General features: G+C 39.7%; 1 protein-coding gene across 1 annotated transcript in view; it reads left to right on the forward strand.

Moving 5' to 3' along the window:
* KCNH8 (potassium voltage-gated channel subfamily H member 8) overlaps window positions 1-23,560 on the forward strand; it is a 367,339-nt gene that overhangs the window by 184,049 nt on the left and 159,730 nt on the right. The window contains exons 4-5 of the mRNA XM_084753676.1: window positions 2,489-2,616; window positions 8,293-8,533. Of these exons, the coding sequence (XP_084609802.1) occupies window positions 2,489-2,616; window positions 8,293-8,533 (369 nt within the window). The remainder of the gene's footprint in view (window positions 1-2,488; window positions 2,617-8,292; window positions 8,534-23,560) is intronic.

The following is a 23,560-nucleotide window of genomic DNA, read 5'->3' on the forward strand; positions in this document are numbered from 1 at the left end:
GGATCTGTTCACATATACATGTTATAAGTATCTCTGAAGTAAATATTTTATATGTATATTATTAAAGAAGAATGAGTTGCTTTGTAAATTATTTTAATTTTGAATTTTGTTTGTTTCTTTGGTCAGGAATGAAAACCCAGACAAATTTTAAACAGGGAGATTTTTAGGCCCTGTAAGTAGAATGGTTTTCACAGTCTAGTGTGGATGAGGGTTTAGTTGTAATAACTGACTTCAGAGAACATGTGTTGTTTCCACTTAGAGCCAAAATTAAGACAAACACATTTCTTTGGCACTTCCCTTTCTTTTATGATGATGAAACTGCTCATGTTTGATTTGGAAAATCTCAGCTATTAATTAGATTTCTCCATGAGAAGGAAACTGGGTAACTGACTGTCATGAATACCTACTCAGGCCCATTTCTTAATAGCATTATAATTATGCTTGGCATTTTGTACCTAACTAACATTTCATAAGAAGCCTTCTTGACTTACCAAATTCCTGTAGACACTGTCCCAAAGCTCAGGCTATTTGTACATTGAAAGACACTTAAGATTCTCTTTACCAGTCTTAAGTGGACCATGTAAGATGCTAAGTAAATAAAAGTTAACATATGAGACCTTATCTGAAAATTTAACAATTACAATAAATAATGTGAGTGTTTTCCTTTTGTAGGTTTTAATCTTCCAGTAGTTATTTGAATCTATGGTAATGTAGTGTATCTTATTTTTAAAAATTCAAGTTATGGAACAAAAGGATAAATATCTCAGAAGAAACACACATAGATTTTAAAAAGCAATTTTTCCATGGACAAAAATAGTTGGTTCTTCAAGATGTAATGTCTAGTCACCAAAACACAAGTAAATTGATGTCTGACAATACAAACTTTTTAATTTTTAACTATATAAAAAAATCAAGTAATAAAATTTCAGCCATAACTCTGACAAGAAATGGTTATTTGTTTGAAAATGAAGGAATTGAAGAAACCAAGTTGGTACTCTCCATGAAGTTTCTTCCTTGTTGCCTAGCTTTCATAGAACTGCTATGCAGGCTTCTGTCTGGGTGGAGGTGGTGGTGGAGTCACCAACAATCTCACCCAGCAGTGAGCCCCTGAAATACAATAACAATCAGTGTGGCAGGATATATTCATGCATGCAAAAGTGGCATGAATGTTACAGAGGAACCAACCACTTTCTGATTGGATTTAAGCCCTCTCCTGTGGATGAAACATGTGCCTAATATTGTAGATATATCCCAGAACTAATGATTGGGAAGCCCTCAGCCCCCGGGGGCAACCCTTTTCCCATTATTTTGTCCCAGTTAGGAAATAGTCCTCAAAGTTCATATCTCTCTAACCATAGATTACTGCATCTCTCACACCTCATCACAGAAATTTCTTTGTGTGCAGTGGGGTAGTGTTTAATGCATTAGCTAACAACTCCTCAGATTGCATAGACTAGATGTAAGTATTTAGCCGCAAATCACATTTGCACCTACTCCCCCAAGTTAAGGGGCCATCGAGGAGGATGAGGAGGAGGCAGAAGTTAAGGAGGCATTGTCAGAAAGATTGTTAAGAGGTGGAGCTTAGGGAGGAATGGAGTGAAACAGTGTCTTCTGGCCATGAGGGGACCAGTGCACTCACTATCTCACAGCAACCGTGGTTACCTGCATAAGACTGGCACAAGATCAAGCCAGTCAACAGTCTAACACAGAGCAGGAGGCAGTTCATGAACCTTCACCCCTAGTTGAGGAGCTATAGATGTTGATAGCTTGTCGGGAAGGAATAATCAGTTTTCATTATGGGTATGGCTCCAGATAAGTTGACCACACTTCAGTGGATGGCCTCGCACCAGGAAGTATATGGGCAACACAAATTGAAGTCACTGTTTATTAAACAAAACAAAACAAAACAAAAAGAGGACATGAAGAGTTGGGGCAGGGAGGTTAGGTAGATGGCGACAAAGTAATAGGAGTTAAGGGGAGGAGTTGAGGATGAGTGTGACCAAAATGGCTTGTATGGTTTTTCAAAGAATTATTTTTTAAATTCACAGCGGAGAGATAGTAAATTTTACAAGGCTGTATCACACTGATGATTAATGCTAACTTTCTATTGATAGAAAACTAATTATAAATGTGACTTTAATATTTGCATTAGAAGTTATCTAGGGGTGAGAAGCTTCTCTAAGTGTTAAGCAGAGTTAGTGATAAGAGTGAAGGTGTGGCGGAAACAGAATCCTGTGCTTGCTGACGCTCTTGTGGTCCTGCTCTCACGTATATTTTACTTAGACGGTTAAGTAACAATGCACTTATAATCATCATGGAAAGCAAGTAACTTCTGTTGAACTAAAAGTAAATTAAATGTCATCCAGGGGCAGCAGACGATTTTAAGTGTTTGAAAAAAATACATAAAATATTGCATGCTCTTGCACATGGCATCCTTGGGAGGAAATGTTGCGTTCTTTGGTGTCTTATGAGTCTTGTTTCCCTCCAGACAGAGCCAAAGGAAGATCAAGAGCAGGGACCCACCTTGACTCAGCCCGGAGACGGAGCCGAGCCGTCCTTTATCACATCTCAGGACACCTGCAAAGAAGAGAAAAGAACAAATTGAAAATAAATAATGTAGGTGGTGTGTGTGTACATTGTACGCATCAGTTCCCCTGGAGAGCAATGCTTGATTCACTAAGGAAAGGTTCCAATTACTCATCTATTGAATTTCTTAGCTTTCCTTTTCCCACTTTGGCTTACATTTGCCCATAAAAAAAGAAATTGGGAAAGGTCAGCAGTCACGAGGCATTTCTGTAAAACATGTGCAATCGTAGTGTTATCACACCACAAAGAATACAGTTTTGTTGTTGTGAGTGCACCATTGTGCTGGGGAGGGGCACACCAGACAGATTCTATGTTTTTAGAAACAAGATATCCGGTCATCTTTACATTTATTTTAGGGTGGTGGGTTTGGTTTTGTCCTAACTTATTATAACAGTTTTATATTGTTAAGTGTGTGTGTGTGTGTGAGAGAGAGAGAGAGAGAGAGAGAGAGAGAGAGAGAGAGAGAGAGAGAGAGAGAGAGAGAGAGAGAGAGAGAGGCAGGCAGGCAAAAAGAGACAGAGGCAGAGAAGAGACAGGGGCAGGAAGAGAGACAGAGATAGAGAGACAGAGCATACACAATATGCATATATGCAGATTTAGTTATGCTGAAAGTCCACACAGTCTTCTTGCTTTAGCTGAGAAGTATTTACTTGAGATTCACTGAGCTCAAACAGTTTGCTAAACCTTGATATTATAACAAACTAGAAAGCATTACTTAAAAATTTGTTTGAAAACAGTCATAACTCCCACTCCTTAGTGACTTGCTTAATTGCTTAATTTCAGAAGTACAAGCTTCAGAGTGAAGGGCAGTAACTAAGAATTGCCTAGTCAGCCCAGAGACACGGAGACCACAGGCACCCTGGCTTCGGAAGCCAGGCGTGGTCTGCACTGGCCTCACTCGCTGTTTCCTTCTCAGCAGGATAGAGAACAGCTAATGGTCAGACAATAAGAAGAGAGAAGGAAAGACAGAAAAGACACTGCATTTACAGGCAAAACAATCTTAAGGGTCTACTAACTACACACACACACACACACACACACACACACACACACACACACACACACACACAAATCACTAACACTTTATCATACTAGCTATTTAAAATCTCCTTCATTACATCTATTACTTGATTTTCACAGCAAGCCAGCACTACATATGTTTCTATTAGGTCCATCTTAGCAATGAGGAAAACCCCCACTAAAGCAGAAGAATCAGCTAAGGGGCTTAGACCTTAATTTTCTGCCTCAAATCACTGTCTTGTTCCTGAGCAGCTTTTCCCTAGAGATGATCTTATACTGCAATCACAGGCACAAGAAAGACCTCCTTAGGCCTGAGTCTGAGTTGAGGGTGAGATATAATACCTTTAACTTAGGCTCTTAAGTTTGTATGGAAACTCCTGTAAAAAGACTTGAATTCCTTTTGATGTTGATTGCTTAGTCTATGAAATGAGAAAAGAATGAAGTTTGTCTATCCAGCAGAAATAAATGTTGTACAGGCTGAAGGGACTCTGGACTCTAGGCAGCCCGAGCATGGCAAATGTGGCTCTGGTAGGTGCTGCCATTCTCCCATTCCCTCTGCCTTGCTACAAACCATTACATTACGTTTCTATGGCTAGCCCCCAGAGATCGTTCTCACGTTTGGCCACTTCTTCCTCCTGAGGCTGACTACCAAGGTCCATCTATCAAAGTATTAAAGTCTAGCAACCAAAAGCCCCCTTTTGGCTCAACAGAACAACATGTCCAAATAAAATTAGACACTCCGTCCTATCACAGGCTTTCCAATCTTACCTTTATAAGCTGCCATATTCCTATGGGCCATATCTATCTCCTCCCTAACCAGAGGCAGTCCTTTGTCTCCAGGGACAAATACCCCCTCTCCCTTCCCCTTAGCTTCTTTTTCCTCTGTCTCTTGTCCCCTTCTTTTATTCTCTCTTCCTCTGTCTCCTGTCTTTGTTCCTTTTCCCTGTTCTTTGTCCTTCTGGGACAAACAAATCTCCTTAGTGCCGGGAATTTGGTCTTGGGTTGTCTTGAGCCGTCTCCAGTGTTCCCTGTTCAGGTCATAGGATAGAGTCCCTTGGGAGTTTGAGAGAGGAGTACTAGCCATGCCTAGATGTCCCCAGCAGGAGGACTCCCTCACTAGTACCACCATCAAAGACAGGCCCTGTGTCAGGTGTTCCTACAGTGACTGTAGGAACATTTTCCTACTGCCTTTTGCATTCAGAGGTGTGTTTCAAAGAACAGTGCTAAATACTTTAGGAAAAAAAACTTAATTAAGTTTCGAAGTTAACTAGTGCTTTTGTATAATTCAAAGGATACAAATTAATAGACTAAAGCATTATTAGTCCTAAATCATGCCCTTCCCCCCAAAATTAATAACAGCTGCTTAAATCTATTATTTCATTTTATTTGTTTAAAAAAACATTGTCTTATTCCTTTGACAAGTGTTTAAAGGTTATAAACACTGTGACATTTCCTCCCTGTCTCCATTTATGGCACGATTTTGTGACCATGCGTATTATTTATGGTTGTAAGAATGTGCTTGATTCAAGAAGATTTTGTTAATGACTCTGGTATAGTAAAGTCTTTTTGCCACTCAGTTAACTGTGTAATAATGTGTGCAGGACCGAATTATTGACACTTCAAAAGTTGAGGCAAGCCTGATATGCATTGAATTCTAAGTATAATTTTTAAGTGCCATACTGTAAACAACAGTTTTGCAGCTATAATTCGACAATAACTTTTAGGTTACACACTTGAGGTAGTCTATGAAAATGACACCAGACACTTCACCTTTAAAGTTGCTCACATGATGCTCAGCTTTTGTCTGACATCACAGAGCTTAGTGGAACTGGTGTGACACAAAGCAAACACCCTCTCATCAGTGTCCAGCCCCCACTCTAGGCTTTCTTCCATCCTACTCTGCAACAACATAAAGATAGTAGTTATTTGGAAATAAGTTCAAAGTGCTCCTGGTGAATCTCAACCATTTCCTATTGTAAATGCTTAGGGAAAAAGTTATATATAATTCAATCTTTCATGTGCAGGGCTGGAAAGATGGCTCACCCGTTAATAGCACTTATTAGTCTTGAGAGGAGCCTGGGTTTTGTTCCCAACACCCACAACGTGGATCACATCAGCCTGTATCTCCTTTTCCAGGGATTTGATACCTCCTTCTAGTCTCTAGGCATGCATGTATTGCACAGGCATACATGCAAATGAAAACATTCATATGCATAAAACAAAATAAATCTTCAAAAAAGAATTTATCATAGCCCATTATAACTTCACAGTGCCTTATCAACCTTGGGGAGATGAGAATTTGTGGACCCCAAACCTCCCTTCTGTGCTCATGAATGAGATTTAACACGCCCCCCCACACACACACACACATACCCCACAAACATACAAAGTAATTCATTGCCTCAGTTTTATGTAAAGTCCAGCTTTGGAACTTCTCCGTCAGCTACAATATAGGTAGTGTGGTGGAACAATGCAGTGGGACCAACCGACCATCGAGAGGTGAAGCAGTGCCCCTGCAGGCAGCATGGACTTGATGTGCTCCTGTGACTAAGTAGACTTACCAGCAGAAAGAAGACACATGGCGGGAACCCCTATCTTCAGACAAAGGCAGAACAAACAGCTCCAACTGCTATGTCTCTTACTGTCCCAGGAATCTTTGGGTGTCCTGGAGATTCCTGAGGATACTATATTTATCTGTTCTTCCTTCAGTGATGGAGACAAAAACACAAAACCCACTGTGGGCTACACTAACTATGTGTCCACAACTTTTTTTCTGTTCAAGCTAAATTTCAAATCTAAGTTCCTATTACCTTTCTTGCATCTCTCATTAATTGAGGTAAAAAAAACAAAGTCTGCAAGCACATGGCCGCAGGCTTACGGAATTTCCACAGATACTTTTGTTAAGCCTCCTTTTGTCTCATAGCAACAAGGGAATTGCTCTTCAATTTGGTCTGCTTTCAGAGCAAAGTGCTTCACCAGCCATCAGAAACTCTAGCTAGACTCTGTTTAATCAGCTGTGTGGTGAATGTTGTCTTCCCCCTGCATGACTTGAATAATAACCCCCAAGTAACTGCTTCCCTTCTTCTTAATGGCTGGTCTGGTTCTGAATATATTCATATTATCCAAAATAATGAGGTTTGTGTTCCTATTAGACACATCATCAACACCCACAATACACAAATGCATGTGCCACCAGTGTACTGACAGGAAAACAAGCAGCTGTTTGCAAAAGAATATTATTGGTCATCTCTATTCTTTCTAGGGAATAAAAAGCAAGCAAGCAAGCAAACAAACAAACAAAAAAACTATCTTTCTTGACATCAGCAGAATCCTAGGTCAGAGCTTTTTGGGTCTGACTCTTACATGAAAGCCACTCATGTGCAAACGGTGCTCATGCTAATGAGCATGCAGGCATGCCTGACTTGTTATGCTATTCATAGGATTTCTCTTGCACACTGGATGTTTTTAGATGACATTTGAGATAATAGTCTTTTTGTATTTTGCTGAACAAAATCTAGATTATTTAACAAACTCTCTCTCTCTGTCTCTCTGTCTCTCTCTGTCTCTCTGTCTCTGTCTCTGTCTCTGTCTCTCTCTGTCTCTGTCTCTCTCTCTCTGTCTCTCTCTATCTCTCTCTGTCTCTGTCTCTCTCTCTCTGTCTCTCTCTGTCTCTCTCTGTCTCTGTCTCTGTCTGTCTCTGTCTGTCTCTGTCTCTCTGTCTCTGTCTCTGTCTCTGTCTCTGTCTCTCTCTGTCTCTCTGTCTCTGTCTCTGTCTCTCTCTCTCTCTCTCTCTCTCTCTCTCTCTCTCTCTCACACACACACACACACACACACACACATGCACAATGCTGGCCACATAACAAATGCTTAGTTTTAATCCAGTAATGAGCATGACACATTCTGAGAAGGGTGCTATTAGGGTAATTTTGTTGTGGGAACTCCATTGGGGGGCCTAATATTGCACGTTGAGGATGGAGATGGCTCAGAGGTTAAAACGATTTAGAGCACATACTGCTCCTACACAGGAGCTGGGCTTCATCTTTATTGACCACGTCATTGTCTCACAGATGCCTGTTACTCCATTCTCAAGAGATCCAGCACACTCTTTGGGCCTCCTTGGGCATCTGCGTTTGTGTGTACCAATCAGTAGGCTGCTGGTCAATCGCTCAGTGTACCAATGAGCAATTAGCTCATCAGAAGATGTATGATCCTGCAGCTTATATAGTATTAAATGCTGACAGTAAGCTTTTTAAATACATAGGAACACACTCTGAAATAGTAGTAAGAGGTGCACATTAAAAACACATAAACCAGTAACAGTTGCTTATTACTATTATCAATATTGTGTACTATGCATAATCATTTATGGTATACTTGTACATGACTAAAATTCAGTTTGTTCCTGAACATCAGCATCACAGACAGGCTATGATATAACAGGAGCCTTCATCTTCCTCAGGGGACAGGATTTTCACCTCACTTGGAATTTTGTGGGACTAGCATCCCAAAGAAGCCTTGGCTTGACTGGAGCACAGGACAGTAGACTCGTGTTAGGCTTTACAAGTCACTTGTAAAGTATTTGATGTTGGATGTGTGGCTCCTGCAGTGTGCGTTTAGGGCCATCCAGTCTCGGTTTCTAACAGCATGTTTCTTTATCCCTTCTCTTCTTTGTGTCTTTATCCACAGAACGTGTTTGTAGATAAACCAGCATTTCCAGAGTATAAAGTTTCTGATGCAAAAAAATCCAAGTTCATCCTGTTGCATTTCAGCACTTTCAAAGCTGGCTGGGACTGGCTCATTTTGCTGGCAACATTTTATGTCGCCGTGACGGTCCCTTACAATGTGTGCTTCATTGGCAATGAGGACCTGTCCACAACACGGAGCACAACCGTCAGTGACATTGCAGTGGAGATTCTCTTCATTATAGGTAAGAATCAGTAGCTTCTCATCTGGGAGATTTGCATGTTGGAAGCAAGCATGTTCCAGAATTTTCTGTGGAAAATTTAAGCAGAGGTCTGTTTGCAAGAGTCTGATGCAAATTTTGGAGATTCACATGTTTATATTTCTGAAAATTGCTTCTTCCAGTTTCCCTGCTGTTCCTGCCTTGAAACATCTAAACTAGTGTCTTATTTTTCTACATTTATTTTATTAAAATTGTGTTAAACAAAGACTTGATGTCTGCTGTGTTTGGACATTGACATCCCTAGAGATATTCAGTATGCAAAGTCAGAGATGAGTTTAACAAAAACCCATCATGGGATGGGTTCTGACAATGATGTAGGATGTCCTGGGATTCTGGTTCTTTTCAGGGTGTGTAGAACGGATGGAGTCTGCAAGTGACCTCTCTACAGAAGCAGAGAAATCAGGGGCCTTTGTTACCTAGGACAGTTAAAACAGGCAGTATCTGATTTTAGCTAGGAGACTGCAAGGGATGTTTGCTTCCAGTATTTATCTCTAGAACCCTAGGGATTTCACTTGACAGACATTGGCTTGGCAATGTAGACCTTTTTCTATTTTCCTGGCCACTGTATCTTCCTGTTGTCAGACCAAAGTCTGGTCCTTGATTTTCTGTCTAGAACAAATTCTGGTTTTAAGTTTAGATGAACTCCGTGCTGTGTGATTAGCCACCATTGGCAACTAATCCTGAGGTTTTTACCTGATTAGCAACATGAGTGAATGTTAGGGAAATTTCTTTAGAAAATGATTGATTCAAGGAATAATTGACCTTAAAAGAGTGAAGCAGATCAAAACTTCTTTTCAATGGTGGTAAGTCCTTTGCTCAATGAAGCTGTTAACTCTTTGGGGCCAGAGTGGTTTTGTAAGGGAGTGTTAGAGTAGGGTCTGTACCTGCTGTGAGAGTGAGGCCTGGGACTGAGTGTGGTCAGTGGTTACTCTAAACAGGTGTGCTTGCTCTCCCCATGAATCCTGCCCCCCTGTTACTGCTGCACCAATGAGCCCTGCCTGTGAGTACCCTACCTCTCACCCCAAAAGTGGTGGCTATCTTGTGTTAGACCACTAGATGGCAACCATGTCTATTTGGGTAACTGGGTAAAGCTATAAAATCAACTTAATTTTTTTTTTTCAATTAAGTACATTCCTTCTGCGGAAATGAGAAGAATAATGTGATCTGTTTGGTCATGATGAAATAGCAGATTTCATCATTAAGGTTTGATTTTTAAAATGAAATCACTAAGTGGGGCTGTCTATTTGCCAATCCATCTGGCTCTAGTTTGCTAGCCTTCGATGTGAATCCATGACAAGTGCAATGGTGCTGTCATCACCCTAAAACCAGTGTCAATATCCAGGTCAAAGCTGTAAAAGACTCAGGCCTTCATTGCATGCCTGAGCCTAATTTCCTTCTAGGAAATAAGTTTATAAGGTGTCATCAAGTAACCGGTAAATGCGTCTGTTGAACACATGCATCATAAGCTTCCTAATGTTGCTACTTACAGTTCCTTCACTGAGACCGAGCTGTCTCTTGCATTTTCTTCACAATATTTCCCTGATATTTGAGATTTGAAAACTCATGGGTAAGGAAATCCATGCTGGCACACAGTGCATTCCTAGGCAGAGGATGGCCTGTCTGCCCATGAGGGTGCACACTCTGACAAGGGCTTATTTGCTAGGGTCTGCTTTCCTGTGGGAGACTTACGGAGACTGGTTTGTTCCTCTGGCGATGCCCTTAGACCTTCTGGTTTCGTTCTTACTGTAATTTCTATTGCTTAAGTAGCAAGTCAAGCCAGCACCCACCTCCCCTAAGCAAGCTCTTACTATTTTTACCCAGTTGTGTTTACCCAACGATTGCTTTGCAGCTGGAGACATGACTCTGCCAGCAGTATGAGAGAGACACTGTGGAATCCCTTGCTGACTGACTTAATTTCACAGGCAATAGGAATTCGCTTTCAATTTTCTGCTGTCGCCACTCCATTCTTTTAAATGAGTTTAATCACAGGTACGCTTATGGCACACTTGAAGAAACGTTTTATAGTGGAGTTTATCCTTTTATGTTTACCCCAACTTTCATCATGTGCTTCTTTTCACAAAGGTGACCAAAACTGATTAGGTATTGGAGAAAGAGCAGGTCAAGGCACCAGACACCTGTAATTTCTGGCATTCTAAAGGCAGAGGCAGGACATCCCAGAGTCGAAGGCCAGACAGGGCTACACACTGAAACTTTATGTCCAAAGCCAAACAAAAAGAATACAAAATAATACTATGAATAGAAATATAGTCTACCTGTAGTGCTGTATCTTCTAAGCACAGTTTGTACCACCTAACTTTTATTAGTCTGTGTGGTATGATGAACATGCATATTTAAAAATACAACTAGTTTTCCATTTCTTCTTTACTTTTGGCTTATGTGGTCCTGGGGATTCCCCCGGAGGCTGAGGAGCCTCGCTCCTGAGCTGTCCCTTCAGCCCACCTGGATCCATTATCTCTATAATGGCTTGGAAAGGACAGGTTTCATTGTGCCTGAAAAGATGATGTTTTAAAAGAGGGGAGGGTTGTTACTTGTACTGGACAATATGTATACTTCTAAATGTTGCATGCAGAAACCTTTCTTAGTTGGAATTAAAGCTGGGAAATGATAGATTCTTTGGGAGATTTATAACACGTCTTAGTGTTATAAGAAATTCCATGTGGGAGAAACCCATTTAAATGTGATTTGCAGGCATCTCACTGGATTTGCTTTACCTGAGAACTCAGCCTCCACAGATCTCTTCGTAATACTTTTTTGGCGTGACTGAAAAATGCCATCCCCAGGGGCATTCACCAGAAGGAAAGTATCTGGGTAGAGAGTTAGTCAAGGTGACTTGAGACTCCTAGCTGCCCTCTTGCTCTTATTATGAAAGCCACATTAGCTAAAGATGACAAAGACTCTCACTGCAAATTCCTGTACTCACGGAAGGAAGATAGAAAGTTGTACCTTCTTTCTTTCTTTCACTTTCCACCTCAGTGTTAGGGACAAAGGAGCAAAGCTGAGTGGAGAGTTTCCTAAGACAGACTCCCATTGGCCGAACCTCTTAGACAACCTGCTGTCACTCTGGAGACATGCTGCTGCTGCTGATGATGATGATTATTTCTGTTGTCTTACTATGAAGCAATACTGCATCCAATTAACACATTGCTGCTAAGCCAGTCCTTTTAATTTACGTAGCATTTAAATCAGTAGCCATTTTAAAAATGATACTTTTCATATGATGGTGATTTTTATTGACAAACCTTATAACCCAGTCAGCCTTCTACATTTCAGATTGTTTTATACAAACAGGCTCAGACGATGTCCCCTCTATTCCCATCCTAACAATTCCAAAGAGCCCAAAGCTGTGAACGCAGCAGTGTGCGAAGACCTGGAAATGAGCACAGATTATCCCAGATACTACGGGGAATAAAGGAAAATGTCCTCATTTCCAGACACACCACACTAATAGTGTAGATTATAAAGGATTAAAAAGGAAATCTTTCAAAGACCCTAGAAAAAGAAGGCAATTTGTTGACTTACATGGATACTAATTAGACTGAATTCTAATGTGTAGCCAGGGTTGTCGTTTTGTTTCACCAAAAACATCAGTAACCAAAAAGAAAGTAGCAAATCTAAGATAAGAAAAGAAGGATTGTGATGAAAGCTGAACAAGTAAGTTAATAAATTAGATTAACAGGTGAGAAAAAAATTATGTTGTGCAGGTGGAACGAGAAAGAGATCAAGTTACAATTGACATGCCGATGATAATGCTAGTGAACTTAATTAACTACTGGGATGTTTTGTGTGTTTTTAAGTGGGCAGAAGACAAGGTTTTAAACCATGCTGACCACAGGAAAGGATCCCAGGTAGATACAAGCAATATATCATATTTTGGAACATTCATAATAAGTGCAGATAGCTGGAACCTATGTAGTGGTGTTAGAAATGTCTTCTAACAAATTTTATGAATTTAAAATATTAAGTAACTTTCTACAAAATAAAATTGGAATTTTATCATCAGAGCAATGATTCTGAAACAAGGAAGAAAAAGAAAAATATCAAATACAATGAATCCAGTGGAAAATAATGAGTTATAATAAAACAAGGAATGAATAGACAAAAAATGATAAGATGAATGAAGTAACAAGAAATCAAAATATCTGTTTTTAAAGCTAAAACCATTTAATAGGGTCAATTCAGTTATTTAAAGAGGCAATAGTCGGAGGGAGGGAGGAATGGGAGGATACAAGGGATGGGATAACAATTGAGATGTAATATGAATAAATTAATAAAATATATTTAAAGAGGCAATAGTCAAATGGATTTTTTAAATATATTAGTTAGAGACATTATACAAAACACTCAAGAAAGTAAGAACCAAGGAAATGTGGGCAAGTTCTGTGTTCACAGAGTAAACAGATGTGAAGTGGGCCAGGCGTGATAGGACCTGCACGGTCAGAGGACAAGATGTAGGCATCCGTAGCGTGAGTCCTGAGAATCAACTGCGGGCCTTCAGGACTGGCAGCAAGAGCCTCATGCACAAAGCCATCTCACTGGTTCCTCAGTGGAATTTTATTAAGCTGTAAAGAAAAAAATTAAGGTTGGGAGTGGTGCTGTACTTTTGTTAATCTCAGCACTCAGGAGGCAGAGGCAGGTAGATCTCTGTGAATTCTAGGCCAGCCTGTTTCTCATGGTGAGTTCAAGGCCACTGAGAGATGCAAGAAAGAAGAGAGAGGGAGGGAGGGAAAGAGGAAAATGAGAAAGATGGAATAACTCACCACAGCAGCAAATGTGGCACCCATAATGCAGCTGCCACTAGAGACAGAAGAACATTACATATCAATTAAAAAAAAAGAATCTACTCATGGATTAACTCTTATGAATACATGCATGTGTATATACTCATATATGAAATACTATTGCCTGGAACTATACAGAAAAACATGTGACAGATTGTGCATAGTTATTTTAAAAATAAAAAAGAATAAAGGGCTATTTTTGCATGGTATTAACATCTGATAAAACACCACAGCGATGTTTAGACTTTGAGGGAATTAGAAAGTGCAGTGGGCAGGATGGCTCAGCATCACATAAGCAAGCTTTCAACGGCTTCACAGTATTGGTGATCAGGCCTCGAATATTACCTGCTGTCGGGGCTCTCTGCCCACTTTGATGCCAGCAGCACCCACTGCCCATTAGTGACAAGCAGTTGTCTCCAGTACGTTGCAGTTGTTTCCATTCCCAGGACGCGTTATTAAATAAAGCAAGCAGAACGTGCCAGGCCACCTGCCACATGCTCCCAATTATATAAAAGTCACGAGAGAGCATCTTCAGGGTGAATGCTTTGAAAATGCTTACATTACCTTTGGAGAATTACATAAGGAACGGGTACACTTATTTGTGTCTCAAGAGGACAGGGTCCTGAGAACAGTGACAAAATATATTGCATACCTTAGTGTAGACTCCTTAGTTTTGAGGAGGCTATTCAGTTTGAAAAAGAATGAGAAAAATAAAACAAATGAGCAAACAAAAGGGAAAGCCTAGTGCTATACCACACCTCGGTAATTCGCTGTGTTGGGAGGGTTATGAATTTGAGGACCATCCTGGGCTCCAGGGAAAGACTGTGTGTGAGTTGCAGCAGACAAGGGAAGGGAAAATGGGAGGAGAAAGGGGGGAAATGAAGGAGTAAAAGATAAGATTAGAAATTAATGTTGTAGGTAACAAGAAAAATCTAGAACAAGTTGGTAAGATCTGATGAGGTAGGAAAATGAGCATAGAAAAGAATTTAGACCTCCGAGTAGATGGAGAATTGCCTTCAGAAGCACATAGGGAAATATGTTAAAGGTTTGCTGGAACTTGCTTTTTTTTTTTCTGATACAAGGTCTCCCGTGTAGCCTTGGCTGTCCTAAACTTGCTTTTTAGACCAGGCTGGCCTTGAACTCACAGAGATCTGCCTGCCTCTGACTGCTAGGATTATAGGTGTGCATTACCGCACTCCCCTGGGACTTACTATTTATAGAATAAATAAATTAATTAAATAAATAAATAAATACTAGACTACCATCATCAAACACAGACTATGGTGCTTAGTGTATCTAATGAGAAAAGGAATCTACTAGGAAGTTCCTCAAACCAAACCTTTGTTCATGTTAGTACTGGAGTGGCCACATCCTCTCTTGTGATTCCATCCTGCTGCCTTTATGCTGCGTCATCAAATTTAATGCGTTGTGGGTGACAGAAACTAAGTATCCAACAAAATGTATTTTTTACATTTAACCTCTTCATGAAAAAAAAATGCTATTTGTTCTAAAGCACTGGCTTCTCACCAAGCACCCCCTTTTTCAAATAATACATATTACATAATGTCTTCTCAAAAAAAAACATTGGGACACTTTAATCTTAATATGAAGCAGAAAACAAAATAAATCATTCATGGTTTTTATTCTATATTTAGAATTTTAATCTCTGTAGCCTGACAGCAGCCAAAAACAAAAAGAATCCAATTCTTCCACTTAAGTATAATAAATAAATCTGGATTTATCAACATCTGTTGGAGGTCAGACAGTAAGAACTGCATGGCTACGTATCCTTAAGAGCAGACTCATTGGACACGATAACATTGATTGAAAAATGTGTGTGCAAGTAGGGACAGCAGGCCAAGATGAACCCCAGACCTTGGGTGAGGAAGTGACGCAGTACAGTGGAGGTGCTACAGTTCAGTAAGGCATTTAGTATCGTGGGATAAGGGCAGTCACATGTTGTGAGACTCCTGTCTAGGGCTAGGCATCTTTGCACGGGTAGCCCCTGTGACTGTTGTCACAATCTAGGCATGCCCTACAGGCTTGAGAAGCACACTGTTCCCCCTTGTCATAAGCTAACTTTGTTTCCTGTGTGGATTTAAAGAACTCTAATTCACTTAGTCTTAGATGGGTTGTGTCACACAAGCACCAGGAACATATTGAGGCATGTGCTTTACATTCAGCCATCAGGACTATGCCATTGAGTGTTGATTTGGTAACAATTTATATGTTCACAAACGACTTTATTCCCAAGATTCGGAAAGGTTCATCATAACCACAGTGTTTCTTTGAACTTAGATTGCTCTGATTATTTTGTTTATTCCTATTTTTGTTAATAGCATTTTTATTAACCAATGTTTCTGTTCACTTATAAGAGCCCATATTTTGCTCCCTTAGAGTATGCTTTCTATAATATCTAATTTTTATTATAATCTTTTGGGTATGCTTAACACACATATATCTGTTGCTAACACAGAAACAGGCAGTTGATGCACAGCTGCTTCATTATGTTCAAGCCATACTAGAAACTGAAAGCTTTCATTTGGAAAATGGACAGGGTCATGTGGATTTCTGGATCTGTTATATTGGGAAGGTCCACTCGCTGTTCAATTGTCAATAACACTGCTTTGGCACATATACCCATTAAGGTAAAGCAGATTAACAGGAAAGGCAGATGCAAGCTTTGTCCCAGATTTTATTGTATACAGGGGTTTTCAAGAAGAAAGGGAAGAACCAAAAAAAAAAAAATGCTGTTAGACCAAACGTTATTTATTTATCTACTTGGTTTGTCTGTGTGTGCTCTTATATGTGTGTTCAAAAGCACTCGGGGGAGCATGTGAACGTGCAAAGCAGAGGTCAACATCAGTGTTTTCTTCAGTTGCTCTTCACCTCAATTTCTGAAATCTCTCTCTCTCTCTCCTCCCTGAGCTCTACAGAGGGAACAGCCTGTCCCCTAGCACTAGGATTAGCAGACACATGCCCCCATATCCCAGCTTCATATATGGCTGCTGAGGGTGACATCCCAGGTCCTTGTGCATGCATAGTGATTGAGCAATCTCCCCAGCTCCACCTATTATTTTAAACAAAGAATAATAAGTAGTAATAATTTTATACCCTATAATCATATACAGGGGGAGGAGATCCCTCTCAGTCACAGTCATAGGGGAGGGGAATAGTATGAAAGTGGGAAGGAGGGAGGAATGGGAGGATAGAAGGGATGGGATAACAATTATTGAGATGTAATATGAATGAATTAATAAATAAATATTTTTTTAAAAACATAAAAGTAGCATACACATATATATTAAAATATAATGGGCATTCTCAAAGTAAAAAAAAACCAACAACAGAATGGAAAGTGGTACTTAAGATAGAAAACAAGAACAACAAAAATAATTGAAATGCGAATATTGAACATATGGAATAAATTAAACTCAATAAATAAAATATTGGAAAATTTATCACTGAAAAAAAAAGCAACAACAGAGAGGAGGACTTGGGCTGAGGGTGGTCATTTTAGTGATAGGGACTAGGAAAGATACTATGGAGGTAGTAAAAGAAAAGAAGCATCTTAATATGTGCATTGTTACCGCTCCATTTCAGCATCAGCTCTTCTCAGTGGTGAAAATGTTCTCCAGACAGCGAGAGTAAAGGGTGCCTTCTGATGAAAAACTTTAGGATTTCCTGACATGTGAAAAGGGGGGAAAATAACTTTTCTTGTACTTGTTTTGCCTTTTGTGCCTTCAGCTAAAAGCAGCATGCCAAAGTGGCACTTCTTGGGGTGACAAGTCTGAAACCATCATTCTTAATACTGTATCTTCTGTTCATTTTAATGAGAGCATTCTCAAAGAAGAAAAAAACCTCTGGAATTCATTTGAACATGTTGATAAAGCAGATAAATTTGAGCCCATGGGACACTGAGGCATTCACTTCCCAGGTCACAGTGTTCAGAAGCAGCATACCTGGAATTGTTTACTAATGCAGGGTCTGCTTGGTACCCTTCGTGAAGAGTGGAGAACACGGCCCCTCAAAGGCCATCTTCCCACATCTAAGTACAGACAACCTTCCTTTAGATGTGCTGCACCATGAGACTGGTGTGCACTGAATGACCCCAGCAACACAACAAAACCAGAGGCATTCAATCCCGTGTGCCCCCAATCTTGTTTCCCACCAGCACGTCTAGAACATGAGAAGAAGGGTAGCCTGGATTTCATCTTGGCTCTTTTTATCCTGCCCAGTCTGATGAGGGCCCAAAAGTGGAGCCGAGGCTTCCTGTAAGGCAGTCTAGAGGACATCGTGATCTAAAAGCTTAATCACCAACTTTAGAATAGCTGTGGCTTGTCTATTTGATAACTTCGACATTTGCTGAGTCTGAGTTTGCTCCTCGTTGACCTGGACCAGCAGGTGGTTCATCAGTGACAGGACAGTAATAGGGGAGTGCCATGAGATGAGAAGGTAAAGCATAGAAACTGGGGCCAGAAGGTCTTACACAAGCTGTGTCCTATGCCGAGCAAGGACTTTACTAAGAAGTATAACATTTTATATACTGTTTGTGTTGGGGAGGGGGGAGGAAATAGCACAGCCAGTGGAAAGCTATCGTACAAATGAGCCGAAGTCAGACAGAAACTAATCAATCAGTGTTGCACAAGGGAAACACAGGATATCTCAAAGGCATCAGAGACTGAGCACCCTGTGGACATGGGACTGATAACCATAGCCCATTTGGGTGGGAAGAGTTAGGCTCAGCTCCCCCATGCCCTAGCCCCCACCCATTACTGACTGTGTCAAGTCAGATTTCTGCTTTAGAGAGTTATGGTCTTTCTCCATGCACCAGGGCCTTGGGGAAAGACTTGAATGTTTGTTTGTAACTCCTCGCCCTACACAGTGCTCTTTATTGTAAACATTTGTAGCTGTGCTGTTCCCAGCTCATGTGGAACTGTTTATGATGTCTAACTCCTATGAGGGCTATGGTCTCTATTGGAAACGGAATCCCAAGGACGGACTGTATTTCTACCAGGAACCCTGTATGTCCAGTTTTCCCTAAATCTCAGAGTGACCTGAAAGAACATATGTGTTCTGGAGACATTCCATTGCATATAGTAATTTCCTGAAATATACATAAATATGTTGCTTTTTCCTTTAAAGAAGTAAAACTGATGATGCTCAGAATATGCTGATAACAAAGTCAAAATTTCACGATAATAAATGAATTTAGTTTTACCTTGAATGACTTGGGCATACATTCTGAATCAATCTGAGTATTTTGCTTCTAAGGAGCTGGCTGGTGTCCCCATTACACAGTCTACAGGAACACACGTTCCTGGGGATGATTTACTATTGAAAGGACCAGAGGACAGGATAGTTAGAAACGTACATTGCCTAAGACTTATTCTCTTTTTGTGGTTTGGAGACCACCTCCCTGCCATCTCTCCTCTTTCCGTCCCTTCATTGCTTCTCCAACACGCCTCACATTTTCTTCATATTTTACCCCGGTGTTCAGACAGTGCAATAACAAGGCCTACACCTGCCTGCCACCCGGTATGCACAACCCTAACCCTAATCAGGCTTAGGAGACTCCTTCCAGCATTATCACACACCCCTTCACAGTGTTGAGTAATAATCTTTCACCAATTCAGAGCAGTGTTCATAGCCACGGCTGGCGGTTGACTTTTGACCCCATGCAGCTATTTATAAACCAACTCTGAGAATGTTGACAGTGTCCAGATTTAAAGATCATATATCGTGAATACTACTATGCGAATGGATTTTGCAGAGCATGCCTTAATTCCTGGTTAGAAATGAAGCAATGCTCACTTAGCTACTAAAGAGTTATTTTCTTCTGAATCCAGGAATAAGCCCTCAAAACTCAAAAAAAAAAAAAAAAAAACCTACCTCAGCACTTCAGACTCCCATTTAAGTGTAACACAGTACCCTCTATCAAAAGGAGGAGAGTCTTTGTGTCAGGATGCCAGCAGGAGACCGGACATCAGAAAGAAATACACCATCTCCATGTTTTTCTTTTAATAGCTGCCAAACAAGTTACCTTAACACCTATTTATGCACCTCTGCAAACATAGAGTATTAATTTTGCAAACTCACTGTTCATGTATTAACTCTTTAGCCTTTCCAAAACTTGCTATGGGAAGCTGAGGTGTTTTGGTGAGTGAGCTAGCAATGTGGTGACATGTATGGGTTCCTTAACTGTATGAAACTATAAGGCAGTGTATTTATTAACCGACCTAAACATAGAAATAGATATTTTTCTTGATCAAAGTATAAGTGGTTCATGTTTGCATTTCAAAGTATTTTATTTGCCTTAGTTCTCATTAGTCAGACCCATGAACCTTTTGTTATCATTCCCAGCATTCTTTGCTATGAGCAAAATTATACTCAGGCTACCAAGAAGAGACTTGATACCCTATGAGCATATACAGGGGGAGGAAGTCCCCCTCAGTCACAGTCATAGGGGAAGGGAGTAAGGGGAAAATGGGAGGGAGAGAGGAATGGGAGGATACAAGGGATGGGATAACCATTGAGATGTAATATGAATAAATTAATAAAGTATATTAAAAAATTATACTCAGTATGTTCTTGACAAAACTTTTTTTTCCAGTGCTGGGAATCTAACTTGGAGCTGTTGCCCATGTAAATCAAATACTCTTTTGCTAAGCTACATCTCTAGGTCTTGGTTTTCTTTTGTTTTGTTTTGCTTGTTTGAGACAAGGCCTCATTTTGTAGCCCAGGTTTGTCTTAAACCCAGGAGCCTCTGGCTCCAAAATGATTGGATTACAAGCTTGCACCAGCACACAGCAAGGCAGGGTAGGGTCTTGATTGGTTTAAATTCACCTCTGTCCATATATCATTCCAGTTCTGTAGGCTTTAAAAACAGAAACAGTAAAGTAAAATAAACAAGTGGCCCTTAGTCAAATCCCTTCCCGACAGCTGTGATTCCCTGCTATGTCTTTCTGCTGGTCACTTTACTTTCTTTAAAGTAGTTCTCACCATGGTACATGCTTAATTAGAAACTTTTTTCTCATAACATGTTAATATGAATATTTCTCTCATTTTATAAAAAATTCTAAACACCTCTTATAGATGAATCATGTTGTATAATTGTTTGCTTAACTGTCTCTTAATTATACAAATCTAAGATGGCTTTTTGCCACTCAGGAAAAAAAAACATAATAAATACTGATCTGAAAACCTATTTACATTAAGTGTCTGTAATTTAAAAGATGTCTTGGATATGACCTGGGAGATAGGACAGGCAGGCAAGACCCTTGATTTTCTAGAATTTATACCCTAATAGGAGACCACCAGGAAGAAAAACAAGTATATGCCATGCCAGATAGTACTGAGTTGATATAGAAAAATCAAACAGAAAAAGAAGAAAGACTACGCTGTGATTTTGAGGAATGGCTAAGAAAAGTATTAAATGAGAATTTTATATTTAAATGAAAGGAGCAAGGAAATGAAACCAACAGCTGCGTGATTAGATGCATAAGGGTTTATACAAAGGGCACAGCAAGTTCAGAAGACTTCTCAATTTAGAGTGTTTTTTCAGAAGAAAATGAACAAACACACATATACAAATAATACATTTTCAAACAATGTTTTAAATCACATTATTCTCACTGCTGTTTATTGGTCAATAAAACTCTAGTTGAAATGCAATTTGTCCATGATATTATTTATTATAGTAATAGCCATATTGGGAAATCCTAAATGACATTGCTGTTTTATGAATTTTTTACAGTACTTTAAAGTGACTTCAATTATCAGACTCATTTAAATAAAATAGTATCAATAGTATCATTACTATTTATGCCCAGAGTTGTATTTGTGTGACATAAACAAAACTTACTTTACAATGCATGCAAATGCCTGGACGGAAACATTTGTGAGACGCCCAACATCTCCCAAAGGTACTCACCTGTGATGCACCTATAACTATAAATGTGAAGGAACAAGTGCTCATAAAATATGAAGTAATGCTGCTTGTTTTGAAAGAGGTGGGGACATGAAGAATGGAATGTTACTAAGTTTAGAAATCCAGATGAAACTGTAACTTCTTGATTTAGAGACATCTCAGAGGAGTTAGAGGCTTTTTTTTTCCACTTAGCTTTGCACTGCTATGTCCTTTTCTCTTCTTCCTCCTCTCTAAGTAGAAATGGCATCACTCAGATTATTGAAATTTCTCATTACAACCCATGGAGTTAGGAGCTGCTACTAAAGTAACCTCATCACTCCCAGTCACTCCAAGAGACCTTATTTCATTCTGAAGAATCCACTTTAAAACTTATTGCATATCTACTAGGTAGTAATTCTGAGGGATACAGTCTTATTTTTTAACATAATAAAACATAATAAAAACAAAACCCTCACAAAAAAGTTGGGCAAGACAAACTAAAAGAAGGAAAAGAGCCCCCAAGAGAATGCACAAGAATCAGAGACACACTCATTCACATACTCAGGAGTCCCATAAAAATACTAGACTGGCCGTGCATAGTGGAACATGCCTGTAATCCCAGCACTTGAGGAGCAGAAATGGGTGGATCTCTGTGAGTTCAAGGCCAGCCTAGTCTACAAAGGAAGTCCAGGATAGCCAAGATAACACAGAAAAAAACCCTGCCTCCAAAAATCCAAAAAGAAACAAACAAAAACACTAAAGTTGAAAGCCATAACATATATGCAATGGACCTGGTACAGGCCCCTATAGGCCTTGTGCTTGTTGCTGTGTGTGTGTGTGTGTGTGTGTGTGTGTGTGTAGTTGGGGTTGGAAGCCTTTTTTTTAATTGCTACTTCTATTTCACCGAAGGGTATAAGGGCTATAGGCCTGTCTAAATTGCTTATCTAATCTTTATTTAACTTTGCTAAGTGGTACTTATCAAGAAAATTAGTAAATTTTGATAAAAGTAAGTCCATCTTGTTGATTTCCTCAAGTAATTAAATTTTTGTTTCATTGATTCTTTGTATTGTTCTCTTTGTTTCTAGTTTATTGATTTTTTGGGCCCTGGGTCTGATTATTTCTTGCCATTTACTCCTTCGGATATGATTTCTTCTTTTTGTTCTAGAGCTTTCAGGTTTGCTGTTAAGTTGCTAGTATGAGATCCAGTTTTGGTTTTTTGTTTGTTTGTTTTGTTGTTGTTGTTGTTGTTGTTGTTGCATTTTGTTTTTGTTTTTATGTAGGCCCTTGGTTACAATGTCTTTTCACAGCAATAAAACCCTAACTAAGAGAACCATTTAGTTGGGCTCCCTTATAGTTTTAGAGGTTTGTTTCATTATTATCGTGGTGAGAAGCATGTGAGCATGCAGGAAGATTTGCTGGAAGAGCAGAGTTCTACATCTTGATCAGCAGGCAGCAGATGGAGACTGTCCCACTGGGCATGGCTTAAGCATATATGAGACCTCAAAGCCCGCCTCCACAGCGGCACACTTCTTCCAGCAAGGCCACACCTACTCCAACAAGGCCACACCTCCTAATTGTACCACTCCCTATGGGACTACAGGAGCCAATTAGATTCCAGTTACCAACTACCACACAGTGCTGTGAACTAGCCTATTAGAACCCTTTTTATTGTGTTTCATAAGGTTGGGCTATGTTGTATATTCATATTCATGCAGTCATAGAAAGTCTGTGATTTCTTTCTTGCTATTTTTTTTCAAGAGAGGGTTTCTCTGTGTAGCTCTGGCTGTCATGGAACTTGCTCTGTAGAGCAGGCTTTGATTTATTTCTTAATTTTTTTTTCTTGACCAATTTTTCATTCAGTAAACAGAATTTCAGTTTCCATGAGTTGTTAAGCTTTCTGTTGTTGTTGATATCCAGCATTAATATGTCTTGGTCTGATAGGATTAAAAATGTTATTTCAATTTTCTTGTATCTATTGAGACTTGCTTTATATCCGAGTATGTGGTCAGTTTTGCAGAAAGTTGCATGAGGTGCTGAGAAGAAACTACCCTTTTTTAGTTTTGGGGTGAAATGTTCTATAAATTTCTGTTAGGTCCATTTGGTTTATAATGTCTGTTCGCCACAGCATTTCTCTTGTTTAGTGTTTGTCTGGATGACCTGTCTCAGTGAAAGTAAGGTACTAAAGTCTCCCACTATCAATGTATGGGGTCAATATGTTATTTAAACTGTAGTTGTGTTTCTTTTACAAACTTGGATACATTCATGTTTGAGGCATAGATGTTA

Source organism: Acomys minous (genome assembly GCF_964271855.1).
Source record: "Acomys minous genome assembly, chromosome: 13".
NCBI lineage: Eukaryota > Metazoa > Chordata > Mammalia > Rodentia > Muridae > Acomys > Acomys minous.